Source organism: Ostrinia nubilalis, chromosome 19 (genome assembly GCF_963855985.1).
Source record: "Ostrinia nubilalis chromosome 19, ilOstNubi1.1, whole genome shotgun sequence".
NCBI classification, from domain to species: Eukaryota; Metazoa; Arthropoda; class Insecta; order Lepidoptera; family Crambidae; genus Ostrinia; species Ostrinia nubilalis.
Window position 1 is genome coordinate 3,056,190 of NC_087106.1, and position 11,563 is coordinate 3,067,752.

General features: G+C 35.9%; 1 protein-coding gene across 1 annotated transcript; it reads right to left on the bottom strand.

Annotated features, from left to right (window-relative positions):
• Window positions 1-31: 31 nt before the first annotated feature.
• Window positions 32-1,532, bottom strand: LOC135081371 (zinc finger MYM-type protein 1-like). The gene is made up of 2 exons (XM_063976090.1): window positions 507-1,532; window positions 32-64 (listed from the first exon to the last, which is right to left on the bottom strand). The coding sequence occupies exons 1-2, from the start codon at window positions 1,530-1,532 to the stop codon at window positions 32-34; spliced, it is 1,059 nt and encodes a 352-aa protein (XP_063832160.1).
• Between the last annotated feature and the right edge of the window lie 10,031 nt (window positions 1,533-11,563).

An 11,563-nucleotide genomic window follows, 5' to 3' on the forward strand; every position in this document is an offset into this window, starting at 1 on the left:
TTAACACACTTTATGATTGTTATGGCATCTTTTAATCCTGCGCTTCGGGCTTGCAAAGCTGCGTCTGCAGGTTGTAGCGTGGATAAGATTTTTTTGGCCACAACCATGGCTATTCGGAATTCCAGATCAAGCATGACTTTTTTAATACCTATACTCTTGGCGACGTCATCACCGTTGAATCTGCCATTTTTAATTTCTTTCAAAGTCTGCAAAATCGATGAATAATTATCGTATACAACTTTTGTAACTGCTAAATGTCCAGACCAGCGTTGTTCGAGGAGTCGGCCAATCCTTTTTCCATCATATAAGGCAGCTATTTTGCCATGATGAAAGAATTCATGTAACATGATGCATTGGTCAAAAAATAAACGAATAAAAGTCATTTCTGAGATAGTCCTGATGACTATTAAGTGCAAGCGATGGTTATAGCAGTGGACGTAAGGAATTTTTCGGCCCAATTTATTTTCTATTCTAGTCGCAACTCCTGAAACTTTCCCACTCATTACACTTGCGCCATCATAGCATTGGCTAAGCATACAAGAGGGGTCAATGTTATTTTCCGTGAGAGTATTTAACGTTAATTCCGTGAAAGTGGCTGCATCAAGATTTTCAGTAGTCTTAACCATCAGCAACGACTCATTGACGACACCATCCTTGACGTAGCGTATTGCTAATGCAATATTTTCGCGGTTATTTTTATCTCTCGTCCCATCTTCCATTAGAGTAAACCATTTCACGTCAGATTCATTAATATCTTTGACAATGGAACTTCGTACCGCTTGAACCATTGCTTGAATTATTTGATTTTGAATTTCGGGTGAACGATATGTTGCGTTTTGTGGTATATGAGTGAGAACCTCGTTCAAATTTGGATCTTTCATACATGTGTATTCAAATAAATTCTGAAATAATCCTTGTTCTTTTTCTTCTTCCAAAATATAATTTCCACGCAAAGCTAATTCGTTGACAATTAGAAATTGTATTACTTCCATGATAGACTTTACATAATACCTATATTTTTCTAATACTTTTTGATTTATTAACGTTTCAACACTGCTAGATGTAGATATTCTTTGTAATTTCTCCTGCCACATCGACATAGCTTGAATATGAGAAATTGATTTTTCATGTTTTGGAAAACCAGTTTTAGAATCAGTGGCATTTTTCCAGTTTCTAAATCCTGTGGAAGTGTACGAAGTCTGTTTGCTTCCATGAGGTAAAAATTGCTGGCATGGATAGCAAAAAGCAGCATCTTTCTCGACAGAATACTGCAACCATTTATAACGCTTGAACCAATCGGAAACAAAGGCCCTGTTGTGTTGTTTTGGATATGTGTCTAAAACAACTTGTTCTATTGGTTCTCCGATTTGTGCAATATCAGACGGAATACCATAGCTAACGTTACCTGTTGCTACGGAACTAGGAGTAGCGATTGTATTTGGTGCTTCCACCTGTTTTGAACAGTTAGGTTTTTCGTGGTCAATTTGCTCCTCAAGTCTTCGTTTTTTTCCAAAGAAAGCCCGTATATCCATCGCGAAATAAATGAATCTTCAATTTATAGCAATACAAATAACAATTGTATCGATTTTTGTCTAAAGCACTCTTCACCGTACACTTCACTTAACCAAACTACAAACAATCATAATCAATCTTTAGGTCAGGTTTAAAAGGGGATTCCCCGTACCATAGATTGCAATATAGCCCATATTGCAGTCTATGGTACGGGGATTCCCTCTGCATCACACAGATATTGGCGCCCAGTACACGCTCAATCTGGATCACGATCCAGATCTTGCCTTCTCGCTCTTAGATAAGACGGTGTCCCTTTCAGACTCCTACGTGAAAGGGACATAATTCAGTTGAATCTTCAACTGTTGACAATTGTAAACAATTGAAAAGGTGGCTAAAATGTCATGGGCGTCCGCAAAAAGGGAAAAAAAATTAGCTGATTGAGAGGTTAGTCATCGAAAGTTTAATCTAAAAACTTATAAAAAAAAATAACTTTTTCACTTTTATTCTAATTAATAATGTCAATTCATTTATTCTTCTGTAATTGAAAATATATTTTAGTTAACTTAAGTATTACTATGGAAGTAATTAATAAATTAAGTCATTAATATTTTGAGGCTACAAATGACATTAATAATTAGACAAATGTAAATATATTTAGTAGCTTTTATCATAAATAAAACGTTTAATACGAGATAATATAATTATAAAAAAATTATGCAATTATGAATAATCGAGTAAAAATATTTCTATAGATTTACTTATATAAAAAATATATAGAATCACTTATATAGAAATATATAGAGTTTTATATAAGATGAAAATTGTTAAATCAGTATGTATTAGTTTTGAATGATTTGTATTGTGTATCACTATAACATAGGTACTGACAAAATTATTATAATGGATTATAAAAAAACGGTTATTTTGACTTACTACTTTATTTCTTTTTCTATGTTTTTACAATTAATCGACTTGAATTAATATTTTCGCGTGTAGCGGGCACTTTAGCATGGTTGTTTACAAAAAACAGTACGAAAAAAATGGCTGATGCTAACGTATGCGCACAAAAAAAATTGTGATGAAAAGGCCTATAAACCCTTAGAATAATAACTATAGCCCTATTCTAATTCTTTGTATAAACCCATCGCTTCATGAGATGGCGCTTCGAATGCCATCTATACACAGAACAAAGAATGTAACACTTTTTTTTGCATTCACTGATAAAACACCTGAAATTCAATAAAATATAAACAATATCCATTTGAGGTTGTTTTTGTTTTGACGTTTTGTTTTTATTCAGCAAAATGTCATCATGACATTTGTCATTGGTGCGTTCCGTTTCATCGGCTTTAGTTTGAACCAATACAAGAGTCTTACCATCACATTATAAATTTTGTTGCAAACTTAGATACCTATCGCTACATTTTTTTTCTCAAACTATGAACAAACAATTTAATTATAATAATTTATCTTAGTTTTAGATATTTTTAAGGTAGGGCATTGTGGTTTCAAGGTAGGGCATTGCCCCACAATGCCCCCCCCTAGCTACGGCCATGTAGTGACATCCCACCAAAACCTAAAATGGGCAACGACGACGACGCAGAAGTCCCTGCTACCCCTCAAAAGAACCCAAGCATTCAAGCACAAAAACGTCGTGCTTTCAATCCACCTGAATTACAGGAAGCCGGTAAAAAAATGAATACTGCTTTAACCACACTAAATAAGGCATTGACCAGTAAACAAAGCGCAAAAGAAGAAGATGAATGCGATTTATTTTGTTTTGTTGGCAAGACAAATCAAGGAATATCCAAAAATTGAAAAGGAAAAAATAATGTACGAACTCCATGGTATTATGATGAACAGACGTCGTCGGTACAACAGCATGATGCAGGTTCATACGCTGTTTCTTCTCCTCAAAACATCATACTGAGTCGTCCTAGCACTAGAAATAGTGTATATTTATCAACACCATCACCGAATTATGTAATTGACTCTCCCTATACAGTGGAATCGGTGCCACAAAATACGGTCAACCAACAATCCGAAGTAGTGAACATTATATCACAAGAAATTATTCTACCACAAACAAGTAGAGAAGTTTATGAAAACTTCGAATATGTGATGGATAATAATAAAGTTACATTTTCTGAAAGTAAATTTTTTGTAAACAACAAACTTGTTGAATTTTCATTAACAATAAATAATTTGTATTAAAATAATGTAGTTTACCTTCACTAAATCCTTTAACACGGCATTGAGTGCCAAACATACTTCAGGGACAATAAGAGATATAATTTGGCTTGAAATTTTAAACAGGTAATGCAAGCTTCTGTAGCTGTCTCCAGTAGCTAAATATCTTAATGTTACTGCCAAGCGCACTTTCACTGGTATTGCATCCCTCCAATCGGTATCTTTTTAAAAATCATTGGAGATATTTTTTGTAGAAGGTATTCAAAATCGCTGCTAGATATTCGAACAAAATTATTGAATTCTCCAGATGGCTCCAAGTAAAGTTCTGCAAGCTGGTTTTCCATGCTATTCCTGCAAAAAAAATCTTGTTATTACGTGTGTAATGTGCAATTACGTAAATTTGATTTGTGTCTGGATAAAAATTCCGCTTATTTCGTTCTGTTTCGATGTATAATGCCTGCCTGCCAGCATCCACAATTTTCTTCTTTTCCTTTTATTTTTAATAACTCTATTGCGATGCACATTTACGTAGTAGTTAAAAGTACTAAATAAATAAATAGCTGCGGCAGCTATGATATCAATATCCATATTTAAACGTTGTGTTTCTGTCGAGAATGAACTTATACTGATCAAGCAACAGACGTGTGGACGACTCGAGATGATCCATCTGCGGATGCATCTGTCAGCGTCCGCGGACGTATCTGTAGACGTGTAGAGCAGGCTAAACACCATACACACCGGCCGGTTATTTGCAAAAAAAATCCACAATTACTGTTTTATTCGTTATGAAACTGAGTTATCGCACTTAGTAACTGTCTTTAACACTTGTAAACGTCCAAAATTCTTGTTAAAATCTACTAAATACAGCGATTTACGGCGAGTTCTGGGCCCATAACCTATAATAAAACGACTTGAATGCTTGCAGGAAACGAACTGAAGTTTTATTTGATCAAACCACATTAACATAAGATGGCGCTACTAGTACTTCCTTAGTATAGATTAAACATCATTATTGTTTATGATATTATTTCAACACCACCAAACTCAATGTGTACATTAATTTCTTTTGAAACTATTAAGATCGTCGTTCTGTCTCCTTCCTAAAGTTGCTGTGCCCTAACTGGGTCCACATTGTATAACTGCCTAAATTGTAAGACCTAATGTGAATGCTAATGTGGTTATGCAATAAACGATTGAGTATTGAGTATTTTAACTGCATTGTAGGCAGACGAACTGTAGGCTGCTGCGCCCATATCATGTCGATAATATGGTACCTTAGCTGGGCGAGGTACCAAGACCATTTAGTACCACCTACACAGTTCTTAGATGATATTTTAATTATTATAGAAGACGAATAAAATCATTAAGTAAAGAAAAATGTTTTAATATTATTTTTTAACATCCTATTCATCACCTTGTCATTCCTGTCGTCTACAAAATACACATAAGGTACAAATCCAAGATGGACTTCAGGCCGCAGACTGCAAACCTCTATGACATCTGCAGAAATCGCCGCAGCTGCAAGTACAGATTTTAAGATAGCCAAAACACGCATAATTTCTAGTGAACATCTGCAAAGTATTTTAAGCTATTAATTTACACAATTTTTATCTTGTTACATCTTGGCCCAGATTTGTATGTAATTGTTCCCATCTCCTTTCGGCAAACAAAAATATATTTTTTTTAAGAAATTATTCTGTCATAACAGGTACACAGTGCACCAACTGCTCCAACACGAAAAATGCGACCAACACGTATTGTGACATAGCGAGCTAACGAGCTTCTGTGTGCTAAATTAGCAGCACAGCAACAGTGGGATCCATTAAAGAGTTACCGGAGAATAGTAAATTTTGAAGATCCAAGACATGCAAACCGCCTCACTCTCCAAACCTTGGAGAACCCTTTGATAAAAAACCAAATGCATTTTGTAGATTACGATCTTGGACTGTTTAATGATTTTAATTGCATGTTTCAAGCTGATTATCCTAAATTCTCAGAATTGAAGACTCAAACTGAGGAATTAATTAAAACATTGGCGTTAAATTTCATGAATAGAAATTATGTCAAGCAAACCCCTGCTAATTTGCACCCTACATCATTGTATGAAATCGCGAAAAAACACATTCCATCGCAAATTACTGTAGATTTAACAGAGCTGGACAAGGAATGGAGATATCAAAGTCTCCTTGCCGATACGGATTGTAACGATTCCGTAGATACCTACTGTAGGCTATTGGAAAAAAATGTTTGAAAAAAATAATGGTGGCGACAAACGCAAAATACGCAAATTCCTTCAATTGCCAATTTTGGTGAACTATTTTATTTAACTACTAGCGGCCGCCCGCGACTTCGTACGCGTGGATCCCGTTTTACCCCCTTCATCTATCTTACGCGGTTTAGATTTTTTCATACAAATGTTTTTCCCGCTAACTCCCGTTCCCGTGGGAATTTTGCAATATCCTGTTGTAACTAAGCTTTAAGTTTACTAAGGTACCTGCATGCCAAATTTCAAGCGTCTAATTTAAGCGGTTTAGATTTTTCATACAAATGTTTTTTCCCGCTAACTCCCGTTCCCGTGGGAATTTTGAAATATCCTGTTGTAACTAAGCTTTAAGTTTACTAAGGTACCTGCATGCCAAATTTCAAGCGTCTAACTTAAGCGGTTTAGTTAGATTACCCATACAAAAGGATTTTCCCGCTAATTCCCGTTCCCGTGGGAATTCCTAAGTATACTATAACCTGCCCAGGAGTATGAAGAATAATTGTAGCAAGTTTCGTTAAAATCCGTCGAGTAGTTTTTGTTTCTATAAGGAACATACAGACAGACACAAAAATTTTACTGATTGCATTTTTTGCATCAGTATCGATTACTAATCACCCCCTGATAGTTATTTTGAAAATATATTTCATGTACAGAATTGACCTCTACAGATTTATTATAAGTATAAATTAGGAAATAGTTAAGGACGGTAAGGATACCGCCGAGTGAAAGAAGGAAATGCTAAAACAAGAAACCAAAACTGTGTTTTTCATTTTACGGTGAATGGAGAAAGCAAACGGACATGCAAAATTTTTTTTATTAATACATTGGGCATATCAGAAAGAGTATTGCGAACAGTAATGCAAGGAAGACAAAATTGTACGACAGGTAGGTACCTATGATTCCGGAAGAAAAGAGGCAAACATTATCATCATAATAAAGTTGGTGAGGAAATCGTACAGTCAGTTCGCGGTCACATTAATTCAGAGCCCCGAATAGAGAGTCACAATAAAGGGTGGTCGTTTGGTGAGTTATTCCGTGCTTTGAAAACAATTCCTTGACTTCTTTATTGACAAACTCAAGCCCGTTGTCACTTCTGAAAGTTTTCACTTTATTACCAGTTGTGTTCTTAGCTTTATTTATGAAATCAGCTATGCAGTTCTTAATCTCGTGCTTATTCTTGACAAAGTATACGTGTCTATAACTTGAGAAGTCATCCTTTAAGACTACAAGTATCTTGACCCTCCAACAGATGTTTCCTCCATGGGGCCAAAAGTATCCACATTTCCACATGGATCAGTTCACAGGTTCTAGTGCTGACACTCTCGCTGTTATGGAACGATAATCTATGTATCTTCCCTTGAAGACAACATTCGCACTTGGGCAACGAAGTTGTGTTCACATTGATGTCATTTTTCGTAAGTAACTTTTTCACATGTTCGAAGTTTTGGTGCGCTAACCTTTCGTGCCACTGATAGAGATTATTGTCCACTACTTTTGCAACACTAGCCACTTGGTTTTTGTAGCGAAAAACCATGTAATATGAGTTCCCATGTCGTTTAGCAATCGCACAAACATTGTTGTTTTTGATGAACCTACACGATCTGTCATCTGTCACCATGACATAACCTTTGTCAGACGCACAGTTTACCGTAAAGAGATCGGTTTTAAGGTCCAATCAATTCTTTCCCGTTATGAACTTGTACAGCCACTTGTCCACATCCTGACACACTAAAGTCCGGCAATCTCATGCGCGACCTTCCCGCGGGGTGACAGACGATGGCGGGGACGAGGTAGCAATGTCATTCTAGCACACGGCTACACACGAAGAGAAGTGTGCCAGAATAAATCTTGCGATAAGTTGTGCTTGCTTGTGACGTGATATAGGAGTAAATAAAAAGATAGACAGAACTACTTTTATTGTTTATAATTTTTTATTATGCTTGAGTGCAAATAATTATAAAAACTAAAATTATGATAGAATGTTTTATTATAAATCAATTTCCATATCACTTTCCTGTTCACTCTCTGTTTGATCTTCTTCATCACTTTCGTCGTCATCATCATCGTCGTTTTCATTCAGCTGAATTATGAATCTAAAAAGACAAAAATGTACTACAATAACACCGGTCAACAAAAATTTTTTTTTTTTGCGCATGGATTTTACTTATTATATTCTGATTATATAAGCAAATTTATATAAAAAAGTGCAATTACAAATCGAAAATATTTGCTTTTTAAAGAGTTATAGCGATTTGAATTTTCCATCTTCATAGTAGAATGTCTCTAAAGATGCACATCACATTCTCATTGGGATATATTTATAAATAATTATGGGGGCTTATTCGCAAGAACAAGGGGCACGCCTTCATCAAAATATAGTGGGATTTGAGAGACGACGTTACCAAGGCCAGTAAACTGAAAGCATAATAGGGTTAGATTTTTATGAGAAAAATCATCTATGGAACATGACAGAAAATTAGAACATTTCATTTTTAATAAATATTTGGACTCTATTTTAAATTTTCTCTTGTGAGAATGAATCTTAAATGGATGTTTGGTATGTTTTAATAATTAGAAAGAATGAAAGAAAGAAAGAAAAAATAATATTTGGCAACAAATTAAATCATCTCTATGTTCATGTTTCATACATTCATTGATATGAATTTTTCTATTTTTTACACATAAAAGCAAATTCAGATTTTTTTTTGTTGTTATTCTTATTTCTAGGTATTAAAGCAATAAAAATAAGCTATGCATAACCCGTGCGCAAAAATGCTGTAGACAGTTGTTATGTTAAAAATAAACAATAACGTACCTGTCCATTTCATCGTCGCATACTCTATCTGAATTATAATATTTTTCCTCGTTTTTTATGACGTGATTATCACAATCGCGCCACTGTTCAACCGAATAATTAGAAAAAAGCAATTCTAAATCTTTTAACTTTTTATCCAAGTTAGAATCAATGGAAGTCCTTGCAAGCTCGCCTTTTACGTACCCCCACACGAGTTCTATTGGATTTAAATCCGGATGGTATGGGGGCAAGCGAAGCACGATATGTCCATTTTCCTTTAATATTTTATCAATTGTGTACTGTTTCTCCGTGTTTTGCTCATCAATTATTTTCATTAGATCACATTTACGCATCGCGCTATCATACCTACTTAACACCTCGCCGTTCTAACCACTGCTGCATTCCGCTTTTCAGGGAACTCATTGTAGGTTTTTTATCGATCTGAATTCTATGGTAAGCGGCGTTGTCCATTACAATAACAGAATTCGGAGGAATGTTTGGTAACAGTTTTTCATCGATCCACTTTCGAAAATTTGTGGCATTCATGTCTCCATGATAATCACCGGTCTTGGAATGCGATTTGAACATCAGTAAAGCATTAGGTACAAAGCCATTGCGACTGCCAGCGTGTACAATTATAATACGAGGTCCTTTACCGATGTTTTGCATAGTCCCGCTTTCTGTATTAGACTGCCAGCATTTTTGTGTCACGTGATTTTGATTCACGTAGGTTTCGTCGAGGAAAATTATTACCTTACCCTCTCGGCGGTATTTTTTTATGTCTCTGATGTAATGCCATCGCAGGCGCATTATGTCGTGACGTTCAATTAATAATTTCCTCTTTGACTGGCATGATAAATATTTGAAACCAAGCCTACGTATTGTCCTTCTTAAGTATTCACGTGAGCAATGAAGTATATTTTCTTGTTTTAATTCCGCATTTAACTTTCTCAACGACGGGATGCATTTTTTGACAGTATACCATTGTGTAATTTTTCTTCGTATGACACCTTCCGTAAAACTGTCCATTTCAATACTTTTTTTAGGAAAACGGTTTTTCTGTGGTGATTTGAAAGTCACTGTGCTGCCTTGTGCTTCCATGGTTCTAGCTTCTTTTATAATTTTTTTAACGCTGGTTTCAGACCAACCTGTGGCTTCAGAAACAGTTTCTGCTAAATTAATGTCGTTTGCGTATTCGGCCGATGTGCGGTCATTATTTCGCCTTTCAAAAAATTTGTACACTTTATGTACAACTTCCTTAAGTTGTCTTGAGATAGCCTTACTCATCCTGAGATCTTAATCTCGTGTGCGTCGAACTCAAAGTAGTACGGAATATCTAGCACGTGTTGACGCTTCGACTGCGCGGCCGAGACTGCCGTATTTGACGCGCATATGCATGCACGCGTTTCCCTTCCCCGCTACCCGCTGACATCTTGTTTACCTCGTCCCCGCCACCGTCTGTCACCCCGCGGGAAGGTCGCGCATGAGATTGCCGGACTGTAATTGAGTCACCATTTCCTAGTATCACTGATTTTTGAGTAGCGCTTGATAGAGGTGTAAACAAAGTGAGGTCACAGCACATGTGTTCACTAGCTCCGGATTCCACTAGCCATTCTGATTTCTGATAATGTTCTGAAGCTGACAGTACAAACGCATTACTTTTCTTATTGTCACTGTTTTTCTGAAACCAACACTGCGCTTTTTTATGTCCCATTTTACCACAATAGAAACACTTTTTATTGATATTATTTAAGTTCCCTTCACTGTTATTGTTCACCCTACATTCACTTTTGTAATGTCCAAGTTTGTTACAGTTTCTTCCTCTATTAATAACCAAGCAACCAGATTATCTACTGTTTGTTTTTCTTCTGGGGCTGACTCCCACGCAGAAACGAAGTGTTTGTACTCGTCGGACAGCGACATCAGGATTTTTGTAATGGTGACCTTATCAGACCCTTATCTCCTGTATTTTAGAAAGGAACACTGTCATTTCTGTACCTCTTTCAAATTTATATTGAAAGAATCTCTGTTGCAATATATACAATACTTGTCTCCGATTTCTGCTCGTATACACTAATCAGCTTGCCACATTTCTGCTGATGTACTGCATGTTAAGATGTGCAGCATCGCCTTCTCGGCCATCCTAGACACTATCAGCGACTGTGCCTTAGCGTCTTTGGCATCTAACTTAGCCCTGCCTTCCTCAGCGTCCGACCGTCCCTCAACAATGGCCATCAATCCATGGCTTCTCAATAACACCTGTGTCTGGAACTTCCACACGTTCCAATTGCTGGACCCTTCCAATCTAATAGAATTGTGATTTCCTTCCATTTCGTTATTGTTATCGTCCTGCCTTTGTAACACTTTTTTTCTTGGTGAGATTAAAATATTACCGATTTCCACAAACAAATATTCCAACTGACCGTAAGGTCACATTTTATAAAGCGTACAGTATTTCCATTGTCACTTGATTGTGTCGTTGTTAGAGATTCACTGAATTTAAATTAACTTCTATTAAAATTAATTAGATTGTTTTGGTAAACAGAGCAATAAATAACCTCACTTTTCGAATGTCTCTGTTTGACAGATCGGTGCGTTACGTTTCATTCTTTTAGTACAGAAAAAGTGTAAAACGAAATTAAATGTTCAACACTAAATTTTTATAAAACTTAATATTTAGGCTCTTTAATTTAAATTCTAGTTATTTTCAATATTTTCTTCAATGTTTATATTAAAATAACATTATAATGTATTTTGATTGATCCACGATCATATCACATACGTGGGACACTATTTAAGTAGTG

What these genes read in the sequence shown, in the direction of transcription:
- LOC135081371 (XM_063976090.1), bottom strand. Translation starts at nt 1,532, where the DNA reads ATGGATATACGGGCTTTCTTTGGAAAAAAACGAAGACTTGAGGAGCAA. An exon ending in AATGCTATGATGGCGCAAGT is followed by an intron (nt 65 to 506) that starts GTAATGAGTGGG and finishes TACAACCTGCAG; the next exon opens with ACGCAGCTTTGCAAGCCCGA.